At 40.9% G+C, this 25,065-nt stretch overlaps 1 protein-coding gene across 1 annotated transcript in view; it reads right to left on the bottom strand.

Annotated features, from left to right (window-relative positions):
- Positions 1–17,839: 17,839 nt before the first annotated feature.
- Positions 17,840–25,065, bottom strand: part of HS6ST3 (heparan sulfate 6-O-sulfotransferase 3) — a 750,318-nt gene continuing 743,092 nt past the window's right edge. Inside the window, exon 2 of the mRNA XM_035275436.3 lies at positions 17,840–24,844. Coding sequence (XP_035131327.1) covers positions 24,136–24,844 — 709 coding nt within the window. The 3' untranslated portion in view covers positions 17,840–24,135. The remainder of the gene's footprint in view (positions 24,845–25,065) is intronic.

Raw genomic sequence — 25,065 nt, 5'->3', positions numbered from 1 at the left:
TTGAAGTGGGAGCTGCACAGTCAGGAACATTTTCAGCTGCTGAGTACAACAACGAGCCCAGATACCCACCCCACCCTGCATAGGCAATACTCAGGGCCTTACTTTTCCTGACATGAAAATAGATACTTCAGGGTCTTTTGGCTTTCAAAGATCTACCCAATTTCACCTCTCCCGAATCCCATATCTATGGGAACACAGACTCTGTACTGTATTGGGTTCTTTTCTTGGCAGTAATTTTTTTCCCCCAGTACTCAATCTTTGCTTTCTTAACATTCCTTTTCTTTTAAAAAGTAATTAATGTTTATTTAATTTATATTCTCTTATTCTCACTATGTCTCTTTGCATAGTTGCATTTTGCAAATGAGGTAACTGAGGCCAAGTTTGCTCAAGGGTCAGGGGACAGGTTGGAGCCCAGCTTGGGTAAGGGCTGGTATTGTGCTGACTTACAAGAGTTCCAAAAACAACAGCCTAAGAAATGGCACCTTGGCCTAATAGTGACTCTGCGGCAGGGCCCCAGTACACAAGGGAATATGGGAGTGACACAAAATGAAAACCCAGGGGCCCTTTAATCCATTAGTTTAAATGCAGACATGACATTAACGGCATGATAACCCAAGAATACTAACTCATTGCTCCTAATTAGACTTTGCATGTCTTTACTCTTTGACAGATGCAAAGAATTTCAAAATATAATTAAACTTTCCAATACCCTTGTGAGGAGGTGGCATCATATTCATTTTACAGATGGGTGAACTGAGGCCAACAGAAGACACATCTCTGAAAGTTAACTCATGACTCCGTGAGAAAGCATTCAGGAAAACCCGTGAGTCTTTGCTCCTTTATGCTTAAATTCCAACCAGCTCAGAGCACTGGTCTAGAATTTTTAAGGAAGGAGTCAGGGCTGAAAACTTTTCTCCCATTTTTAAACTCAAGTAAAAGTTAACAAAAGTTCATATGTGCTTCAAGCTCCCACGTTAATTATAGTGGGTTTATCCAGGGGGTTCCCAAACTTCCTAGGACATAAGATTTTTTTTGTGACATTTGTTAATAACAGAGCTTTTCTGGATTCTCCCCATGGAGATTCTGATTTGGTATGTAGGGATCGTATCCTAGAAATATGTATTTTTCACGGGTTTCCAGGTAGCATTTTATACCCAGGGATTTTGGGAAACACTTGATGAAGTATTCTACAAGTACTTCTGGAATGTATTATGTATTTGCCCAGCACTGCGCTGAGTTCTTTTGGACATACCTGCTGGGTGCCAGGCAATATCTTAGATTCTGGAGACTTAACCATTATAAACTCATTTTTAAAGATGCATTTCCCCGTGAGTTTACATTTTACTGGGTGAGAAAATGAACAAGACAAATGTATGTCAGATGATAAATATATGAAAAAAAAAATATATATATATGGTAAGGGAGGGGGCCATCTCGGGGAAGAATATTTCAGACAGAGGAAAAAGCAAATGTCAGGGTTCTAAGAGTAGAGTCTACCTGGTGTGTCTGAGAAAGAGAGAGGAGGCAAATATGACTGGAAAGAAGTAGGACTGGAGGGGAGAGTGGTAGGAGATGAGTTTAGCAAGGTGACAGGCAGGGAGGAAGGGGGACTGATTGTGATGGGCCCGTTTTATGGACTTTGGGCTTTTGTTCTGAGTGAGAAGGGAAACCATTAGAGAGTTTTAAGTAGATATGTGACATGATCTGATATTGTTTAAAAGTGTGTCACTCTGTCTTCTGTGATGGGATCATCCCACAAGGGCCAAGGGCAGAGGATATGGAAACAAAGAGGAGACTACCGCAATGATCCAGGCATGAGATGACAGTGACTTGACCAGGGTGGAAGCAGTGGAGGTAGTAACAAATGGCAGAATTCTTGATGTATTTTGGGATATGTTAAAAGGTTTGACTGTGGGCATGAGAGAAAAACAGAAGATAAAGATCTTGAGCCTCATTCTGGAAAGAGTGACAGAATTTTGCCGTGACATTACCTGACTGATGGTTTTGTGAGTTCCCTCTGATTTCAGAGCAGAAGATGGAGGGTAGGTAGAAGGCTAGGATAACAAGACAAAAAAGAGATAGGGAAGGTTGACCAAGGCTGGGTCTATGAGTTTCAAAGGAAGAATCATGGTGAGACAAGTATGGAATAATAAGCTGCAGAATTTGGTGACTAATTCCGTTTGGTGTAATCATGACATAACGGAAAGAGAAGGGGAGTGAGATTCATGGAGAAGGACAGTGAGATTCATGGAGTTTCATTTGAGCTTGTTAGGTTATCTGTGGTCAATAGACAAGGAATCATTAAAAGAATGAGCAATTTAACTCTGCCACTTGGGAAGCAGGGCGTAGCTAGGAAGTTGTAGTGACAGCTAACAATTTTGGATATTGCATGCTAATTTTAAAATGAGCTTTCTAGATCTTGCCAAGGAAAATGATTTCTGCAATTTATAGTCCTCATATCTCCAAATTTGAGCACCAGGAGAGTTTAGTAAATGCTTGGTGGTAAAACAGTTCAGCAGGAATGAACACTGGATATCGAGGATGGGTGGAAGGGATAGTATGGGATGTGAGAAGTCACCCAGTCTCCTCAAAATGGAAATGGCCATACAATAGAAGCAGGCTGCATTATCTGTGAGTTTTTCCTTTGCCTCAATAGGTGTGATAAACACATTCAGAAATTGTCTTTGTATTTTTAAAGCATGTTATGGAGATCCTCAGAAAAATTCCCAAATGAGTTTCAAACTCCCTAGCAAGGCCACATTGAATTTTTCCCCATGATGCTTACAGAATCAGAGGTTATTAATATTATAAATGTTTTCATGATCATGGTAGGCCAAAGTCAATCCCCTTTTCCCTAGATTGACACTGGAGATACCTGAATAATATATACATATTCTTTCTTTGAAGTTCCTTTGTTCAGGAAGTTTGTCTCCTAAATTTGCATATAGAGATTTGTCCCTTGTTTCCCAATTGGATTGGAAGAAACATCTAATGGAAATTTGCCATGGGCTTTACAGGATTAAAGCATGGGGAGGTTATTAATAAATTTCACTGTGGGTGGCAATCTCTGCCCCAGGGAAGATTATGAAAAAAGATGAGGACATTCCCTCAGCTTGTGGGAAGAATTCCCCCTTGTCACTCAACGGTGGCGTCACTGGCTGGAGGCAGAAGGCAAATTCCCTTTGTGTCCACCTCGTCATTTCACTACACCAGCTGTGATATCCTGATCAGTTCAGAACGTCCATGAATGTTACCTGTGTTTGTGAGTTGAAAACTATATGTCATATCTAAATATTGGAATTTGCCTCTTAATGAAATTACAAGAATCAACTCCACTCCAGCCCAGAAAGCAGTGGCATCCTTAATTCTGACAACCTTAAAACAGTCATGAGCTTTCTGGGGAGTGTTCACATCTCTTGACCCACATGATGCTTCCAATGGTATAAAGCAGGATTCTAGGTAGAACTGCAACGTGTTGGTGGATCTGAGTTCAATAAGAAGGAAAGGGGAACCCAAACTTTTGTGCAGGGCTCTGTTGCCAGAGGCCACAAGCAAAATAATCTCCCTGGGGGTCTATAAACAATGGCCACTCTATGGTAAGGTGAGAATGTAGATCTAAGATAACTTTAAAAAGAATAGAGCCCTATGATGTTTACTCGAAGGGAAAAAGAGGAAGATTTTGCTGGTATGTTTTGGGAGGAGTGGGTGGTGGGGGGCAGCTCAAGAATAAGGGGGAGTTTTGTACACAGAGGAAACACAGATAGGCTTGAAAAGAGAGCAGGCTACATACTCCCTGGCTCATTGTAGTAGGTGGTGTTCTAAAATGTGTCCCAATGATCCTGCCTTCTGGTCTTCATGCTCTTGTATGATACTTTCTCCTCGACTGTTGGCTGGATTTGATGATGTGCTTCTAATGAATAGAATATGGCCAAAGTAATGAGATGTCACCTCTGAGATTAGATCATAAAAGGCAATTTCCTTCTGGCTGACACTTTCTCATTCTAATGCCTATTTCTGTGAAGCCAGATGCCATGCTGTGAGCTGCCCTGTGGAGAGGCTATGTAGAAAGGGCCTTGGCCAAGAGCCCAGGAGAAACTGAGGCCTTGAGTCCAGCAACCCATGAGAAAATGCAGCTCTCTGACAATCACTGAGTGAGCTTGGAGGCAGATCCTGCCCCAGATGAGCCTTGAGATAATTACAGCTCCGGAAGAGACCTTGATGACAGCTTTATGAGAGACTGGAGACAGAGGCACCCAGCTCAGCCTGCCAGATTCCTAACCCATGGAAACTATAAGACAATGAATGGGTGTCATATTAAGCTGCTAGATTTGAGGAAGTTTCTTTTGCAATAGATAACTAATGTACTAATTGACCTGGGATAACCTGGGATAGTTTCACAGGAAAAGAAATAAATGGTCTTACATAATGAAAATAAGAAGTTGTTAAACATGTGACCCTGACATAGAAGAAAAAATAAAAGACTCCAAGATGCACTGGGGTAGAGGATAGAGAGAAAAACGTGGAAACAATGACCAACCAAATTTGAAAATCACTGGCAATTTTTTGGAGCTTGCTGTGTAGCAAGGGAGCCGGCCACCATCACTGGTGTCTGGAATAGATGCAAAGGCAGGAAGGAGAATGGGACAGCTTTATAGCAGACACAAAGGGTAGCTTCAGGTGTGCCCTAATCAGAGGCCATTGGCCTGGGGCATCCAGGTATGACCAACTAGGAGTAGGGCAGCCATGTGATTGCTTAGGGGGTGTATTAGTCCATTTTCACACTGCTGATAAAGACTACCTGACACTAGGCAATTTACAAAAGAAAGACGTTTAATGGACTTTTAGTTCCACGTGGCTGTGGAGGCCTCACAATCATGGCAGAAGGTGAAAGCCATGTCTCACATGGTGGTGGACAAGAGAAGAGCTTGTGCAGGGAAACTCCCTTTTATAAAGGCATCAGATCTTGTGAGACCCACTCACCATCAAGAGTCCTGCATGGGAAAGACCAGCCCCCATGATTCAACCACCTCCCACTAGGTTCCTCCCACAACAGGTGAAAATTGTGGGAGTCACAGTCCAGGATGAGATTTGGATGGGACACAGCCAAACCACATCGGAGCGGGGGGCATATTTGAATTCTTAGGTTGGTCCTAGGTTGGAAGTAGGGACAAAAATCAAGGAAGCTGTAGATGATTAATCATGTCCTGGCCATCTGAAACTGATCATTATAGGGGCTATCATTCAGCTTCCTGGATCATTAGTAGAGACAGTGGTCTTTCACACAATTGACTTAGGAATAGTAGGTTGGATTCCCTGGCTGGTTATCAGGGAGAATGGGTTGGTTTCCTGGGCAGATTGCTACACGTTGTGGGTCAGAGTTCTATTTCGATATATGGTTTAGCCATTGTCTGTTCCTGTAGTTAGTCTCTCAGAAGGAAGAACGGCTCTGAAGAAAGGGGGTTCTGAACTAAATCAGGGATATTCCCACAAATGGATTTAAGAGGCTCCAGTCACAGAAGGATTAGGAGAACCTGCTGCTTTTTGCACTACCTCATAGATAGATCATTGGTGAATACCACAAGGATGGTTCGGCCATACTATGCTTCAGATATTTGGAACACTGACCAGTCAAAAAAAAAACAATCAGTTCCATTCAAATTGCTTGTTTTAGCCACACCTGGTTTTCCTTTCATTGTCTGGATCTGGAAGCGGTTTTGTGAAGCCATTTCTACAACACACTTTATAAAGTTTTTCATCTACTTTTCTGTCACGTTTATCGCCACAGCCAGCATTTCAGTGAACTCTCCCACCACAGCCTCCTGTCTAGAACCAGTCCCAGGAGAGTCTTTATCTTCACAATCCTGAGTTGCAGTATAGCTTTCTTTACTGGACTCCTTTTAATGTGCCTTTTTCACAGTCAGACTTAGGAGAGTTTTTTTTTCTTTGCTTTTTACCTGCTGCTTAACTAGAAAATTACCCTTCACATAGGAAGGTAAATGCTATCTCATCCCATTGCTAGACTAAAAAATTATCTTTTTCCTTTGCTCTGTAGGTCAAACATCTACATCAGATCAACACTCCCTCTTAGCAAGTGGTGACTTTCAGAAGGGGCCTGGGGCCTGGATAATAACAGCAGGGCTTGTAATCTTCTCCGTACTAATGAGGGTCGCATCCTACCTGACGTGTAGGCCTTCTGCAGAGAGAGTTAAAGCTTCTCCTGCTTTAATTAGCAATGGCTGATGGAGGGGAAAGCCTGCACCTTGAAAAGTATCCAACCTAGTGGTTTGAACAATGCAGAGAACAATTACTTGCAGGCCCAATGGCAAAGATTGTTAATTAAAATAGTGATGATGCGATAAGACCAATGACAAATGGGGGTCCCTCATTAATGAGAGTGTTGGAGTTCCAGGCTCCCTTCTCCCCTTGCTCATCAGGAAATAGCAGCGTGGAGCCCCCGGGAGACTCCTGCTCAATTAGGCCTTGCAGGCAGTAGAAGCTGCCAAAGGCCCACCCCATGAAGAGAAAATTTAACCACCTAATTTGGGAGGGAAGGAGAGAGGGCACAAGCTTTAATGGAATAGCCACTGGCACTTCCAGGTCCACATTACAGGAAGTGCCACTCAAAGCAGTCTCCAGGAAGGCAGGAGGGTGGCCGGCTGGAGAGCACAGGCTTTGAAGTCACACAGGCCAGCATTTAGTCTCTGGTTTCTCATTGAGAAACATAAAGAAAATGACAATAACCTCATCAAGTGCTGTATGAGTGTGTGTGCATACGTGCATGTGTGTGTGTGTGTGTGTGTGTGTGTGAGAGAGAGAGAGAGAGAGAGAGAGCACAGGGTTAAAAGTGGCAATTTCCCCCCTCTTAGTGTCTCAGTATAACTGCCCCGATGGGTATGATCCCTCTCTGTCATCTCTGATGTGACCTGCCTTTCACAGGGGATAGACAGTAGGTTGGATTCCTGGCCAGGTCACCATAGAGAATGGGTTGGTTTCCCTGAAGGCTGCTGCAGGTTGTGGGTCAGCATTCTTTCAATTCCACTTTACCCCCACCATTAAAAAAGTGTCCATTGAAAGTGTCTTGAATACCTTTCTTGCATATTTTGTGCTATTTCTTCTAGGGGCCAGCCTCCTGAGGACAGAAGCCATTCTTTCTCTTTGTCACCTTCCTATCATCAGCCTAGGTCCCCAGTTGTCACATGTAAGTTGGACAGCACTCCCCTTCATGGCCTAGAACAAGGGAGGGAAAGGAAGTCCTTGGATGACTCAAGGAGCTAAAGAACTCTAATTCTTGCTCTTTCTGGTTTTTAGAAACTCGCTAGTGCTAATATTCTCACTGGTGTACTTGTAAAGCAGAAACATCTTGTTATCTCATTTTGTGCAATAACCCTGTGAAATTGATAGGCTGGGAAGAGACTCACAAAGTTTAAACACCTTGGCGAATATCTCCCTTCTAGGAAGAGGCAGAACTAGAAGCCAGGTATTCCAAGTTGGAATGTACCTTCCATTCTTCTGAAAATAACTAATGCTTGACTCAGTATCATCCAAAATAGGCTGTGGAAATCTCAGTGGCTTAAAGTAACAAAGGTGTATTTCTCCCTCATGCTGCCTGTCTGCTGCAGGTCAGCTGGGGCTCTCCTCACTAAGTCACCCATATAATCATCTGCACTTGGAGAGCCAGGCTGGTGGAGCAGCCACTCCTCTGAGCATTGCTGGCTACTGGGCAGAGTGAAGTCAAGGAGGTTCAAGCATATGCTTGCTCTTGAAACATCAACCTACGAGTGACACATTTCTCTCCAGTCACATTTCTTGACAGTGCCTGAATTCAATGGGGCAGGGAAAAGAAAGTCCCTAACCCTCCCAGAGGGAGGCACGGGGACTTCAGTGAAGAGTCAAACAGTCTACCATCAGCTATCCCATTGCTCTTGGTCTCAACTACTCTGTGCTGTAAACATGAGTGGAGTCTGGGTGGTGATCTCATCAGCCTGGGAAGAGATTGTAGATAAAGATGGAGGTGGATAAAGATGGAAATCTCTGGCCCTGATTTCTCACCCTGTGATGGAAGCAGAGGCAAAGGAAGGATATTCACAATAGTGTTTGCTTCGGAGGAGATTACTTGGAAAGTGATGTTGAGCTGGCCATCAATACTGTGTGTTTAGATCTTGGACCATAGGTTAAAATATTTGCCAAAGGAGAAGCTACATGAGCTGTGTTCCCACCTCTGTAAACCAATGTTCCAGGTGTCAGGATGGTTCAAAGCTACCTGCAAAGGCTTATGGTCTTCAATAAGAAGGCATTAAAATGTCCTATATGTGTGTCTGCTGAAAAGAAGAGAGAATCAAATAACTTGATAGCGACAAAGGGCCACATTTTCCCCTAGGAACAGCAGATATGGCATCTCCATGGTGACAACGGAAGATGGTCAGGGGCCTCAAATAAAGAAAATGATTTCTCCATTTATATTTGCAGTACACTCTGCAACGTCATTCTAGAAAACAAACTTGTTCACAAAACCCAAAAGGTAATAATGCAAACCCTCTTCTTCCAGTTTGTACAGACTGTCCAATACAAATATACATCAGGTATTTACTTACTTAAGTACACTTCATACTCCCCCTACTGCCGGGAGAAGTTGAGGCAGGTACTGCGTGAAATGTACCATTAAATAGGTTGGCTAGATCTGAAACCAGAACAGATACTTCAGGACAGGAGCAGAACAAGTCAATGTTTCCACATCCCTAAAAAATAACCAGTGGCTTATGTTGGGCACTGACACACCTGCAAAGTGTCTGAAAGGACCCAAAGGAACATGCTGATCTCTCTGAGAGTCACACTTTTGACAGACAGCCCACGTGATCATACAGGTGATGTGCCACCCTAAGGGCTTTGCCTCCCGCTTTGTCCAAGCCCCCTGCCCACTATGCAGAGGCTGAGGAAAGGCTGATTTATTTCTAGGGTAGGTGCACAATGAAATCTGAAGCAGCAGCCCCTCCATGGAGTTCACACAGCCTTGCCTCAATTCCACTGCCTCCTTTCCTCCTAGCCAATCATCATGGGAGAAGAGGATCTGTTCAGATATTAGCTGAGAAGACCTTAAGATATAACCTGATTTGGGAATTTTCGTTCAATTACATTCATCTAATATTTATTTATGAATTACATTTCCAGAGCCTGGAAATACAGAGATGAAGAGAACAGGGGTTGTGGGCATTCATATTTTAATATAATTCTTAGGGATCCTTTCACATTTGAATATCCAAAGGAGCAAATCTCTTTTGGAAGAACTCCAAGTACACTCTCTGATTGGCTAAGGAAAGTATCACAACTAGACAATCAACTCCCTCTTCGACCTCTCAAGCAGTTGCTCTCTAGTGCTTGCCTGTGAGATCGGGGCCAGTCATGCTGTCAATTACTACCAGTATTGAGGCCCAGAGGGACTGAGCATGAACAGCAGCCCTGGCACCCCAGCAGCCACAGCCCCCATTGTCTTCTTCCACCTGTGTACCTCCTCATGGGGAAAATACACTGTGGGGCTGGGACAGATGTGTTCCCTGGAGCCTGTGGCCCTCCCCTTCTATTCCATGTTACAGGCCCTCCCCCTTCTATTCCATGTTCCAGGTACTGAGGGCCCCAAAATTATCAGCCCCAAACAACCCCCCACAGCATACAGGACATGCACAAACCTCTTCTCAAGATCCATCCTGGCCTGGGTTGGGGAGTCCACCCAAAGGGTAAGTGTTTGGTGGGAGGGTTGGCCACACCTTGGACCTCTGGCCTGCGGTGTCCACAGATTTGAGACCATTCCCCTTAGAGCACAAGATGGAGTGAGAGGTGAGAAAGAGTGGAACAGGCAGCAGGCCAGGGCTTCTGCTGTGATACCTGCTCTTGACCCTGAAAATGTGGGGGTCTTTGTGATGGGGCACTCTAGGACTGGATGGCAGAGCTACAGTAAGAGCTGGGCTGATCCCTCGTCTAGAATGGTTTTCTTTTTGCCAGCAAGGAGTTAATCACCACTGTTACCTGTTTCTGATTGTTTATGGGAAGATGTGATCATGAAAGGCCAATGAGAGTGTTCAGGACTCTGATTCTTCTTGTCTATCTAAATTACCATCTCAGGAGGTAAAGCAAACCAATTTACCTTGAGGTTTTCATCAAAGAAATCTATAGACAGTCCAGGAACCACATGCTAACAAGATAGTGAGTCCTAAAGTAGGAAAAGGAACTAAAAGGCCAAACTCAAACTAAAATGTATTGCTTCATGATAAGCTCCCATTTATTTAGGCAAAATAATCCAGAATATTATTATCAGTGGGAAACAGAAACTAAAAGCATCTTGTTTACCAAATGTTAGGTTAGGATTACGTGTCCTCCAAGAATTAAAAATAGAATATTAAAATTATACTAAACATAATCAGATCCCTTCTTCTTTGTCACCAACCACAGTAATTTTGGCAGATTGCTGAAATTTTTTTTGTTTTTTTGTTTTTTGGGATGACAATACATACTTAGGTTCTTTTTCCAAAGACAGCTGTGCAGAAATAGGACAGAACTTCCGCAGTAGGTCTCTCCTTGTTATAACAGGCACACAAAAACTTTTCACTGGAAGAGTCAGAAATGTCCTTACAGACATAGTCTCCTGCCTAGAGCCTGTGACTTCTTTATTGCAATGGTATCTGAATGTCAGATTGGATTATTCTCAGCTATTATGATTCTAGAGTGTGTAGCTCTCAAAGAATTCTCTCTCAATATCCCTTCCTCCTCTCTGCTCTTCCTTCTGCACTGGAGGTGGAACCATAGCTGCCTACTCAGCTATCAGAGGCCCACCACCCTGAGGGTTGTCCAGGTCTCTGCTGTCCTTTTACTTCTTCCCTTATCTTCTTAATCAACTCCACCCCCACCCACTCAATGATTCCCTGAGGCATTTTTTTTCCTAGAACATTTGGAGAAATTCTCTAAATATTCTGTGTAACTAGAACACAGGTCAGATTTAGCAGAGAGTAAGATGACATGGTTTGGGGGCAGGGTATAGGTTGATGGGTCCTAATTTCTATGGTGCAGAGCTGTTACTGGATCCTAAGGTCAACTGTCACCAATAAGAAGGTTGAACAGGGAAGTGACATGAGCAGGTCTTTGAAATGGTAAGTTGAGCTGAGAGGAAAGGTTTTGGACGCTTGAAGAATAATCATTGCTTAGTAGAACTTGGGCTTTAGGTTGAAGCAAAAACTGAGTTCAAATTCTAATTCCAAAATTTATCAAGTAGGGAACGATTAGGTGGTTATTATTTACTTTCTCTGATACTCAATTTTCTAATTAGAAAGAAAGATAATGCCTTTTGGCATTTCTGTGAAGATTAAAAGCTACTGGCAAACAGGATGAGACAGGATGCAATTCTAAACTGGGTTTGTCGTTGTGGGAATGGAGAGTAAAAGAGAGACTTTAGAGACAGTGTCATGAAAATGGGTAAGACGACTTAGGGCAAGTAGAGGTTCTACCTTGCATGACCCCATGAACTGTCTAGGTCATGGCTCGGTTGGGAGTTACAAGGGAATACAAAAGGTAGAACAGATTTTTTTCAACGGCAAAAGAGCAGGTAATGCGTTTCATTTTGGATAAGTTAAGTTGAATTGAAGGGGTGGGTGAAAGACATTTAGGTTCAGGTGTTCACAAATTCACTAAAACTAGGGACCAGAGAACACTGTCTATTTGGGTCTCATCAGAATATAGGTCATTAAAGACACTGTGGGATTTGCTTAGCTTGCCTAAGAGGAGGTATTGAATTCATTCTCTCATTGATTCTTTTACCTACTAATATAATCATCCAATATGTTTAGAAAAGGTACCCAATATGTTTAACATCACATAGTAATGCTGATATTCAAATATATATAGAAATATGTATTTTTTTCCTCTCTGTCTCTCTCTATATAATTATCTATATCTATATATGTATATATATGATACATATATATATCTATATATACGTATATATACATATATAGTATACATATATATACGTGTATATATAAATATATATATGTATCATATGTATCATATATATATAATATCTACTATGTGCCAGGCTTAGAATTATTGAACAATAGTGAACAGGTAAAAGGTGTCCTTGACTTTAAGGACCTAAAGTCTGGGATACAGAATCAAAGAGAGCCAAGGGTGCCCTGATCTTTAATCATGGGCTATCAGGAATCCAAGTTTGTGCTTAGCTGGATGCCTGGATCTTGAGCTAGGCATGCAGTGAGGTAGAGCTGGGTCTGCGGTTATGGATTATGGCACAAGGAAGAGGGAAGACTGTCAAGGCTGAGAGCATTTGGACACAGAGTAAAATATTGATTTAGAATCAACTGTGTACAGGGGACAATGAATGTAAAGTGTGCAGGTACAGATGGTTGAGGGTGGAGAGTTTCTCTAAGGTTATTGTGAGGGGAAGGAAGAATCTTTTCTAGATTCTTCTGTCACTTGGCTTGTGAGTGCTGAAGAGACTGCTAAAAACAGTGTTTGGCTCAAAACAACCCTACTCTTAATTTAGCATCTAGTTTTGTGACTGGCTCATAGAAAATGCTTAGTGAAAGTTTTAGAATGGAAAACAAAAGGTATCATAAAAAGATAGAGTGAAAATACTTAAATTATTATCATTCTGAGTTCTAGATTTAGTAGGTTGTGAAAATATGGTAGAATCTCCACTGATTCTTTATCAAGCCATAGAGATCATTATGGGGGAAATACACCTTGGTAGTCTGAGTTTAGGAACTGTTGAAAATTATTGAAAGTGATGACCTTTAGTAAAACTGGTAATTCATATCACCAAGATGTGTAACTTCACAGTGCAATGCTGAATATACTGGGTAACTTTTCTAAATTTGAGAATCTCATCTAGGGACGGCTTTCTTTCCTAGATAGCAAAGAAAATGGGGGAGATCATGGCTCCTCAGTGGCGACTGTACTAACATATTGTGTGCGCTTCTGCTTTTACCTTCTCATGAAGAGCATGTTGGGAGTAGCAGGAGATTCATGGAGGTGACTCACAGCTGCACAAGTGAATACTGAACAACAGCAGTGGCTTCTTGGAAGAGCAGTAATATATATGTTTCTGCTTAAACCTTAACTGGCAGGCTTCCTGGCAGGGCTCCTGGGAGTGATGCCCTAATTTGCAAGGATTTAATGACTTCTTGTAGTCTAACACCTGTAGGGATGGAGACAAGCAGGGGAGAACATTAGCACCTGGCTGTGCCCCAGATAAAATGAGCACCATGGATTTGTGAAGGTACTATCCTTCCTTTCCAGAAAAAAAATTCCTTGTGTTATATTTATTCAATAACTGTTACTGTAATATTAAAATTCCCAGTGTTCTTACATGAAAATATTTAAAAATTATATTCCAAACTAAGAAAAAAATTATGCTATCTACTACAGAAGGTCATCACTTCGTTCCTCCTCTCCTCTGTGTATATTATGATGGGCTTAGCAAGTTATAAATTAAACCTGAAAACAGTAGCATTTCTGTAGTTCTAATAAAATTTTCATTCCTTCGTTTTTTTTTCTCTGAGCAAACATATATTCAAGGAACTGATGACATTGTGAAAACAAGCTGTCGTCATGGCTTTTAGACACAAATTTGTGAGATCCGAATTTCCTCTTTATCTTCATGTCTTCTTATTTCACAGGCAACAACTGTTTGAATAATTTAAATCATCAGTTACATGCAAGCATTACTCAGAACTGTGAGGACCTGTAGGAAGTAACCCAGTATTTTCAGATCAGGATAAGAGTTTTCACTTTGTATAATTTCCCCATGTCTTTTGATATAGTTACATACTAAGTATAATAATAGTATGGCAGCAACAACAGTATGAAGCTACAGCCTCATCTTATCTCTAACCCAGAGTTGTTATCCAGATAATTAAAACAAATACTTAAGAGCAGGAAAATGGAAGCATAAAAATGTGAACATCTTCAAATTACATAAAGGAAAGTCAAATGAATGTGATTGCATTCCTACCATTGATCACAAAGAAATCATAGCCTATCACGAGAGAAAATAAAACAGAAAAGCATAAATAGTAAAAATTATAAAACAAGAAAACAACAGAAGACAGTAATCTATAAATTATAACAGTTCAAAATAAAAAGATTTAGATTATGTGAAGAAAAGTTAAACTACACATGAATCATGAATTATAAAATGTTAAAAATAACACTAAAATGAGAGAATGATTTAAAGCAAAAGTTATTAAATGATACAAAAAGTCCATTTGTATTGAGACTGGTAGCCTCATCGATGAAGAACATGAACATCATGAACACTAAGTAACAAATCCCCAAAATATATGTTAAAAATGGTTATGAATTGATAAAAACACAATTATGGCAAAATATTTTTGTACACATTCTGTCTCTGAAAAATTAAATATACTTTTATGCATATATATGTGTATATAAGCAGGAATATAGAATTCCAATTATTATATATAGAAATATATATTATATATACTTACATATATACTTTATATATTTATGTCTGTATATATAATTTGATAAGGTGATACATATTCATTTTAGGTATCTGTGAAATTTGTATAAGAATTGATCGCGTACAAAACTCCAAAGGAACCTCAATGTATTTCAAAAAGTAAAAATTTTGTAGGTGAAATTATCTGAGCAGTACATATTAGTTAAAAATAATAAAAATAAAACAAGTTTGTTTAAAAAAAAAGGAAAGAAATAGCTACAAATAGCAATGAGAAATTAAAATAAGCTTTGGTAGAAAAATGAGTATAAAATATCAATATAAAGGAAAGGAAGGCATTAAGAGAGGAATTAAATTGCCTTTTTTTAAAAAAAGAAAAAGCTAAAAACTAGCCCAATAAAATTTACGTTTGAAAGCAATAAATTAAAAAGCAAAGAAAATCAATGAAAAATCTAATCATAAACATAAAATTAAAAATGAGAAAGAAATAGAAAGGTAAAATATGTAAATTATAGGCACAAATAGGAAACAAATATAGTATTAAAGGAAATGAATATCAAAAGGTTTATCAAAGAGATGAGCAAACAGGGAGAAAAGTTCCCCAAAGTAGAAAAGGAATGAAAGTTTATCAGGAAAATCTAAAGCCTTGAAATGGAAAGGATGGGATGAAGAGCTGAAAAATGGAAAAACGATAGAAAGATGGACTTAAAGGAAAATTTTAAATTTAAGAGCAGACTGGTTCCATTAAGTTGACCAACTAAGCTAACACGGATTCCTCTTTAAGCTTTAAACACAGAGAAATACTGGAAAAAAATAAGCCAAAATAGGTTAAAAAACTTAGCTGAGCTCAGAAGAGAGGAGAGCACAACTCCAGGTGCTCACACACAGAAGTAGCTCAGGCAGAAGGCTACGGAGGTGAGAACCTGGGTTTCTTTGGCAAGTTCATGGTCTAGTGTCCTGAGAGGCACAGTCTGTGATGGAGATGTGTGTGTGGGAAGTTGGTTGGGAACACATCGGGGAGCAAAGGAACTTGCGTGGGCAGAGGGAAATAGCGAACTGGGGTGCTTTGCAAGAAAGTCCTCAGCTGATCCTACAGGACGCTTTGGTGCTAAAACGATCCTTCAGAGTTGTCACTAGTCAAAAGCCCTGGCCTCCACCTCCACAGCAACATCATTAGATGGCCCCAAAGATGGCATGACCTTGGTGGAAGTGTCTTTCTAATTAAGGGCAAATCCTCAAGAGAGACTCAGCTGAGAGCTATCGGTCAGCAGCCAACACTGCCAACATCTTGAAGATGAAGACTTCAGTCCTGGGCCAGGTGGGGTGGTTCTACAGAGATAGATATAATTTTCTTTGATTATATAGATAACATTTTTTTCCCACAGTTCCTTTCGCTGCTTCTAGGTAAGTTTGACAATCTCGAATATTTCTTTCTTTCCAGATTGTTGGGATAATACAACAAAGCGGTCTACTGTCCTATCACAAACAGGCATACAGAGACTTCTAAATAGATACTTCTTAGATACAAATTATTAATTTCAGTGTTATTTATATTAGTGGAAACATTGAAAATGACTAAAATGACCAAAAATATGGGAATGGCAAAATTACATGCAGGTATTAAAACTGCGTTTTAAAAGAACAGTTATTCAGATATTAATATATGTATTTCCACTGCATAGATTGTATGATTCCAATTTCCTAAGAATATTCATCATTTAAAATTTTATCATAATTGCTAATGCATGAAAAGTATGGAAAGAGGTTGAGCAAAATAATCTTGGAGTTTGGCTTTATAATGCATGGATTTTTAACTACCTGGTATTTTCCATATTATCTAAGATGATGTATTACTTTACAATCATAAAAAATTAACATGTTATAAAAAATAAAAATATATGTTGGATTATTTTATACTCCATTAACTTGCAAATTTATATTTTATATTAAAACTGATCTATGAGAGTAAAACCATATTATACTGAAAGTAGGTTTTTAATATTTTCAACATTTTTTTCAATTTTGTTTTCAACACTATTTCCAGGGTGAATGGGAAGAGAAGTGAAACTTATGTTTCTAGGTCCTTTTCTTATCTGAGGTTTTTCTTGGAAGATCAAAGCCCACAAACTCTTTCACTGTGTGTGTGTGTGCACGTGTGTGTGCTGTGTGCATGACATGTGTTTGTGTGTTTGACTTTCACTGTCATTTGGAGCCTTTCCTGTGTCTACTTCAGTTGTTTTAAAGCTGAGTTCCCTTGCCTATGATTCCCACTAGATAGAGGGACATGGTCAAATGATACTTTTCTAAGGTTACAAATCTCACCCATAAGCAAGAAAGGAATACACAATTCCTACTTCCACAGAACAAAAAAATAATGTATTAGCCTGTTCTCAGACTGCTAGTAAAGACGTACCAAAGACTGGGTAATTTATAAAGGAAAGAAGTTTAATTGACTCACAGTTCAGCAGAAGGGGAAGCAAACAGATCCTTCTTCACGTGGTGGCAGCAAGAAGTGCAGAGTGAAGCCGGAGAAAAGCCCCTTATAAAACCATCAGATCTCATGAGAACTAACTCACTATTACGAGAACAGCATGGGGGAAATGACCTCCATGATATTCAATTATCTCCACCTGGTCTCTCCTACAACCTGTGGGGATTATGAGAACTACAATTCAAGATGAGATTTGGGTGGGGACACAGCTGAACCATATCAAGTAAGTTGCATTGTTCAACAAAGTTTTGAATGAATGAGCTTTTTCCTGTACTAAAAATTTCTCCTTTGCTTATATTATAGGAATTAGTTATTTAAAAATAAAATCTCACACTGGAGAAATACACATTAACATTCTAGAGAGGCCCATGTTAGTGCTCGTGATTTTCTTCTGCTGTTTTTTCTCTTCCCCTCCCTCCTTTCCTTCCTTTTCTCATTCTTTCTTTTAGGCTGAATTCCCAGATCCTTTGCTCCAATCCCTGTTTCTCTCCCACTACTGTTTCTCAAATCTGTACCTCATCCCTTCAACTCCAGGAGGCTTTTTCACATTTCACAGTGGATTTCAATGTGCTGGGGTGGGCAGGGAGGGGGAAAGTTACTGAGAACCATGGTTTTAGCAGCTTATGTTTTTGAGAGTTTATGAAATCCTGTGGCCTCAGCGGCTCTACATTGTTTCAACCCATATTTTCTTTGTCTTTTATGGCTTTTCATGTTTCACATCCAATGACCACATTTGCATTGAAAGCATGGATTTCCTGAGTTTGACAAAGCTGATCCTACGGATTCCATTTCCATAAATCCCTTAAAGTGTTGAAGTGATTTCACTCATTTTGCAAAAATGTCTCTGACAAAAACACAGGGGAAAACAATTGCTCTTGACATCACAACAGTTTAATATTTTAACTTATTCATTAAATTGTGCTTCACATCAATGGAAATCCTCAGTTCTACAAACTATCATTTTTAAATAGCAATAAAGGTTGATAATGTCACAATACAATCCCCTAGTAACTGAGTTCATACATATTATTGTACAGAAATAAAAGGAAATATCTCTTCAGAGAAATAATTTACTATCTATTGAATAACTATCTTTACATCTAAAATGGGTCACCACATAAAGATCCAGATTTTTCTTTCCAAAACTGAGATGATACATTAAAAGAGAAATAATGCAATCAAAGCTCCAGAAGTGCTTCTGGGAAAGAATAAAAGGAAAGGGGGAAATAAGATGATCTCATGATTAACAAAAAAATGTAAAGAAGGTGGAAGACAAATGTGACAATTACCGAAGTACACTAAACTTTTGCTCCTTAGAACACTGGTTTTTCTGGCAAGATGTGAATCTGGCCCTTTGATGAGTTCCCATAGTGCAGCAAAACGTGTAGCTCACAGAGGTTCCACTGAGTGTGCCAAAGGATGACAGTTGCAATCCTTTCCACAGACATCTTGGAACACAGGCTCAAGAGACACCTGTCCATCCGCGTTCTCGGATCTGAAGTACTGCTATGTTAGTGTGAGTCCTTGCCTAGAAGTTCAAGGGCTTTTGTCTTGCAGATACTGCTGGTGTTTATAGCTAGGCCAGTCCTCTGGAAATTTCTGTGTCTCTGCCAGGCAGGTTGGTTCTTTCACATGCTATGAAGATGAGTTCATGTGCACTCCATCACTTCATTAGGCTACAAAACACACAGGTTTCAGAACCTGCCCACTTGCTCAGAAGGGCTAGTCTCAAGGAATCAGTTCAGATGTGTCCAGGTGAATGTGGTGAGAAGAGAGCAGGCATTGGCTTATTTCCAGTGGAGATGGTGGAAGAAGAGAAGAAGGAAGGCCAAAAGTGCCTTGGAGAAAGAACCCTCGCATGCTCCCCAGATGGCACAAAATGGGTAGAATCATCAGACCCAGCCAACCCTAACACCCCACCTGAATACATGCAGTTGTTCGGGTGACCAATGGGAGCACAGCAACTATGGGAAAGGTAAACCTTGAGTCACAGGTGCGATCAGATCGGGATACTCTTTTGTAAGTCCAAACCAGCTTTCTATTTGATCTGATCCTTCCAACTCAGCTTTCAGTCCCTACAACCATTCCAGTGCTCTGGTCCTGTCTCAATATCCTCTTCACTCGTTTCTTTTAAATGGCCAAAAGAATTATAGTCCATATGTTTCCAGGCTGCCCTTGTTCTAGAGGACAGAAACTGTATCTTAGTCATTTTTCTATTTTTCAGTATTGCGTGGCATATATTTAATCTGTCATCTTTCCACCTGGGAAAGATCTGCCTCCTTTTAGGAGCCACACTTTCCTCTAGAGTTACTCCTACTCTCCCTAACCTCCATCTCTAAATGATCCCATTATACAGGACCTCAGATAGAGGTCATGGTTGATAAGGAATCAGATAAACTCTCTGTGTGCAGATGTTAACTTAGGACAACTGAAAGCATTTCCTCTCTCCAGCGAGTATGTAAAGGGACTCATTTAACAGCAAATAAAACGTTTAAGAATGAAAGCAGTGTGTTGCTGACAAAGTACCAGAGGCCTGGGGAAGAAGACATAAAAAAAGGGAGTTTTTTTTTTGAGGAGGAGGTATACTGATTTCTCTTAATAAGAAGTTGTGAGCACATTCCCTCTGCCTTCATACCGAATAGGTTTTTGAGTTAGATGGAGTGGACGCCCAGCTAGACGTATTTGAATGTGTCCTCTGAGTTTTGGTCTCCCCTGCAACACCACCCATCTTGGATATTTCATTCCTAATAAGAGACCCCCTCACTAGAGGCAGGGAGCTGAGAGCAAACTTGGCCAGCATCTGGCATTTTTCAAGTCAAAAAAGGTAAGGAATGATATAAATCCATAAAGATTTAGATTTCATATTCTTGCAATTCCCAATCCCAATACTGATGCTGAGCTGCATAAAGTAGTAGGATGTGAAGTCAAAATACTGGGGCTCTAAGCAACTTTCTTGATCATAAATTAGAGTCACTGGGAAATCTCAACATCTCCGACTTTCCACCCCAAACTAGCAAGGGGCATAATGAACAGAGGTCCTATTTAGCACATGAGATTGTAATGAGGACCAAAGGAGAGAGCAAATGCAAAAGTGTTTTGAAAAACATTAAATGCTACACAAAGTGATGAATTTCTGTTTTATCTCTTGCAAAACATATGATGAAGTGACATTAAAAAACACTTGAAATATTGTTTGGTTCCCTTTTGTGTCAGATACTGATAGTATTCATTGGTATTCGTTTCCACATTGTTTCTTTAATAACAGAACCACCACACTTATCAAGGCACATGAGAATCAATAATAAAGACATTCCCTAGCCTTATTTGCAGCTAGATGTGGCAGATGTCTTGGTTCTAACCCATGAGATGTGACTGGAAGCAATATGTGCAACTTCCCTCTACTTCCTCCCTGCTATCTGAAATGTAAACGTGAGGGCAGGAGCTGCAGCAGCCATCTTGGTCCGTGAGGTGGATGCAGCACAGGATGACAGAGCAACAGGAGGGGGCCTAGGCTTCTGGTAATGTCACACACCAGAGCTGTCAAACCAGTTTGCCTTTAAGTAAGAGAGAAATAGCTTCCATGTTAAGTCACTATTTTGAATTTCTGTGTTAAAACAGCTGAATGGGAATTCTATCCAATCCATTTATATTTATTTTTTAATGATCTATTCTTATCTCCTTGCTAGGTCTATCTTGGGGACTTTCTTGCCAACATTAGTAATATCCCTGCTCAGATTTTTGAAAAAACTACTTTAAAGGCATAACAGAGTCCTCATACTTCAAACTTTTGATCAAACTAATTATAACAAAGTCACCTTTTTAGATGAGAAGAAAGATGTTTTTATCATTTTTAATAAAAATACATGATATCCCTCTCTGTTATCTAACACTGATTGTTAATGTTACCAATTATTATGAGCATTCTAATAATTCTTAGGGCAGTTTCATCCAGTTTCCAAGAGTAGGCTACCTAAAAGCTAGAAGGAGACAGAATAGATAAGTGTGTACCTTAGTCCTTAATAAAACACACACACACACACACACACACACACACACACACACACACACTCATGCACATATACACAAAGATGTCTCATCTCAATCTCCAGTCTGAGTAGTGGAGCTGTCATTGCCAAGAGAAGGGAAAGAACTGCAGGAGTCAATAGGATGTAGAACCCTTGGGGACTGTTTTTTTCTTTTTTGGCTTTTCTTGGGCTTTTGACACTGATGTATCTGGAGTTGATTTGGTCTGAGACTTAACACTCCTGACTTCCATGTATCCTTGGGCCCAGACGCCTTCTGCTGGCATCACTTCCCTGAGCATCATTCAGCATGGAAGTGGGCAGCCAATTTTTGGAGAATAAACTGCATTCCTACCTCTCCATTTCTATCAACATAGGACCCCATGGGTTTGAGAACCTTGCTGCTTTAGAATGAAATTATATGAGGGAGGAAGCCCGTGTCGGTCTTTTTAATTTGCTCAGCCCTGGCCTGGGGCCAACATAAAGAGCTGGCTCCCTCTGAGCATCCTGATACCTGGTCTCAAGTGGAGCCCCATACATCATGCCTTCAGCAGAAGGCAGTAGAAGCCTTTGATACCAATCCCGAGGTGCCTAAGGAACAGTGTGAAGTGAGCAGGGGCTGCCTCCAAGTCTCAGCTATGCATGAATTCCTTGCCAAAATTTTAAAGTGAGTTTAAAAGAAACAATCTGAATGCTTTATAACTTGTTTTGATTTTCCACATGACAAAACACTGGATTGTTATTGTGTGTGTGTGCATGCGTGTGCACACATGCGTGTGTGTATGTCACAAGCCTAGGCAGAAGGATAATTTGCAGTTCTGCTATTCTAGGCAGAACATTAGATCCTAATAATGAAATGAGAAGCTAGAGAGATAGCCCCTTATTCATCCCAGCTGCAATCCTCCTTCACTTCTTACCTTAGGAAAAAAATCATTGAAAATGGAGAGGTATTTTGTGAGCCTAATGTCTACCAAGTAACAAGCAATATTTATTTGGCCTCTTTTCATTCACCCTTGCATAAAACACAGCTTTCTAAAAAATCATCAATCTCTCAGCTCATTGATGGCTCAGTGATGTGAAGAGGGCTGGACTGACCCAAGGCAGCATGGCTCTGGGTCACTGTTAGTGTGGCGCTGTCACAGTTGGGCTACCCACATGGGTTAGAGACAGATGCTTCTGGGCAATTGCAGCTGGCTTCTTGCATCATTGGCAGGAAGCTTGAGACAGGACGAGCCCTTATTCCATATGGATATGGTGATGAACTAAAGAGAACTTGGCCTTTGCAGTCAACTAGACCTAGCTTACAACCCGTCGAGGAGCTACTTATTTTCTGTGGGTTTTACTTTTCTCATCTATGAAATGGAGACTGACAATATCCATTCGTTGTGCAGAATATATTCAAGGTATGAAAAGGGCCTCCTCCAGTTCCTGGAACAAGGGAGCCACCCAATAATGCCTTCCCTTGCACCCCAGATGAAGCCAAGCACAGTGAGAGAAGCATCTCCAGATGTCTGTCTGGTGGAGCCGCTGGACTCCCCTCTGTGCAGGTAAGCACTCCATGAATGCTTGTGGGCTGACTGACTCACAACCCCAGAGAGAGTATTCTGGAGGCTGAGAAGTGGCTTAGATAAAGCTGGCTTAAACATCAAACATGTTGATATCAATGAAATAGGCTTTTCAACCTGATTTAGGGGTTTCACACATTTTGCCTTCAGCTCCTTGATCAGATCAATCGTTGTGAAACTTCCCACTCATTCTGATCCTCCTAATAAATGCTAGACAAAAGCTTTCTCTTTCTTCCATACATATCCCCTTATTATTCAATAAAATTCTTGTGATTGCAGTCAGGATTGGGCAAAGGTGAAAATAAGAACTTGACAATGCAGCACAATTCCAGTTTTAGACACTCTGGCCTGATTTACTGGCTGTGGCCACAGTCTAACAACAGGTAAAGATGGTGTGGGAAGAAAACAGTGATCAGGCTGGGGATAGTCAAGATGCTGGGAGGCAGAGTCTGTCTAAACACCTGGGATAACCAGCCCATGAATGGTATTCCATGTCTCCTGGCCTAATTCAGAGTTCTTATTCATTTAGTGACCTCAAATATATTTTTGAGCTAAGCTCCTATTCTTTGGGCCAAGGTTTTAAAAAACATCTTTCTCTCTGTGGTGGCAAAATTTCAAGACTGGTAGTAACCCATAAAGAAGATAACTTCTCCATAAAGGTTAAACTTTGAAATATTTCCTTTAAAATCTAAGGATATGTAGCCAGTTTAGAAATGCTAGGCATATATATTGATCTTCCTGATATTTTTTCTCTCTCAATTTATCATTCATTCCTCACATTGAAAGTAACAATGGTAAAGTGAGACCCCTTTAGGCATTAGCAAATAAACAAGTTTTCTCTTAAATGATCCTACCAATGTTCATTTCTCAGGGGCCACAACCTCACCTGTCCTGGATCCGCTCCCCATTCCCTAAAAGATGGAAGGAAAAGCACGGCTTAAGGTCCAGATTTTGCAGGATGTGGGTCTCTAGCTATGGTCGTTAATAGGATAATTTTGTTTCAAAACAACTGCAACGACAAAACACATTACTTGTGATTTAAGTCACATTCAAATAGAGTTCAAAGATGCTAGCCAACAGCCTAGTGGGGGTTGGCATAAGACCTCATCTAAGAGCTGAAATGTTTTCCTTTTTCTCTTTCTTTATGCAGACTGGTATTCTCATAATGGGAGACAGTATGACATAGACCAGTTTCAGCAGAACATCCAAGCCATAATTCGGCTTTTCATGCCTGCCTCTGTGGGTTCCTGGTACCCAAACTATTCTATGCTCCTTCAAAGGCGGTCAAAGGAACTGTCTCCTTTTGGTGCTGCTCTCCTTGGCCTTCAAAATGATCTATATGGGATGCATTCCTACCCTACTTAATATCACCAATTGCAAAATGGCAAAAAAAAAAAAAAAGAACAAGATGGAAAATCTCCAGCTGGATAAAAATGAAGACAAAGAAGGAAGCAGATGTCCACATCAAGTACACACAGCCAGACGGCCTCAGAACAGCCCAGCTTCTCCAAGGTAACTCAACAGAAGGTCAGTGTGCCTGCTCATCCTCTCCCTCCTGAGAGAGGAGAGGGCCGGGGGTCACCATCTCACCACCTGGCTGTTGTAATCCTCAGTGACAGTCCCCTCTGCGGCCCCATCCTCTTTGGGCCACTGGTGGACCCTGTGCTCCCGCTGCAGCCTTCGCTCCTCCCGCCGCTTCTGGCGGTCCCTCTGGTGCTCTAGCTGCTTGGTGTGGTGGTAGCGCTGCTGGAAGAGATCTTTTGCATACTCATAAAGCTTCATGTCCAGGAAGTTTAGCTCCTCAATGCGTTGGCGGGCACCCTCATTGATCTCCACGTTAGAAGCCCGCGTGATGTTGAACTGTGTAAAGGGGGAGATGAACTTGAGGTTGAATGTCCTCTCAAAGAGAAACTGTGTCTTCCTCTGGAACTCAGTGAGCCCAAAGAAGGCCATGTTCTTCAGGTTGTTCTTTGCACTCTGCAACAGGATGGTGTTTCTTTCACTTTCGTTCATGAAAGTCAAGTTGTAGCAGCCCACCAAGCTGAGGTCAGCCAGCATGCGCACCTGGCGATTGTTAGCCAGATTGTAGCTGCAATCCATAAACTCCCGCAAGCTGACCCCAGACCAGTCATCCCCAGGGTAGCAGGTAGGCAGCTCATCGGGGGTGGGGCTTCTTCCATCACACATGTGAAGAGAAGTTTTCCACGTGGCCCCTCTCTGGACGTGTTTCCACTCACTCAGGTAACGCGACACTGGATCCCGTAACATTGTGATGTAATAGAAATTCCTAGAAGAAATTAGAGGAAGAGGGTCAGTAGTTGACAGCTGTAACAGGAGGGATCTTAACTTCTATAATTTTACATCAACACTGAGTCAAACAACTCTTTTGCCGAATGTCCATGTGAGAATATTTGCCTGCTTTTGTGCCTATCGATGTATGCATATGTTTCCATAAGATATATGCACCAGTGTTCAATACTTAGTTTGTTGAGCTTTCTCTCCTTGCTC

The sequence above is a fragment of the Callithrix jacchus genome, chromosome 1, assembly GCF_049354715.1.
Source record: "Callithrix jacchus isolate 240 chromosome 1, calJac240_pri, whole genome shotgun sequence".
NCBI lineage: Eukaryota > Metazoa > Chordata > Mammalia > Primates > Cebidae > Callithrix > Callithrix jacchus.
The sequence above is the reverse complement of the archived record's forward strand: the minus strand, read 5'-3'. Positions and strand labels throughout refer to the sequence as shown.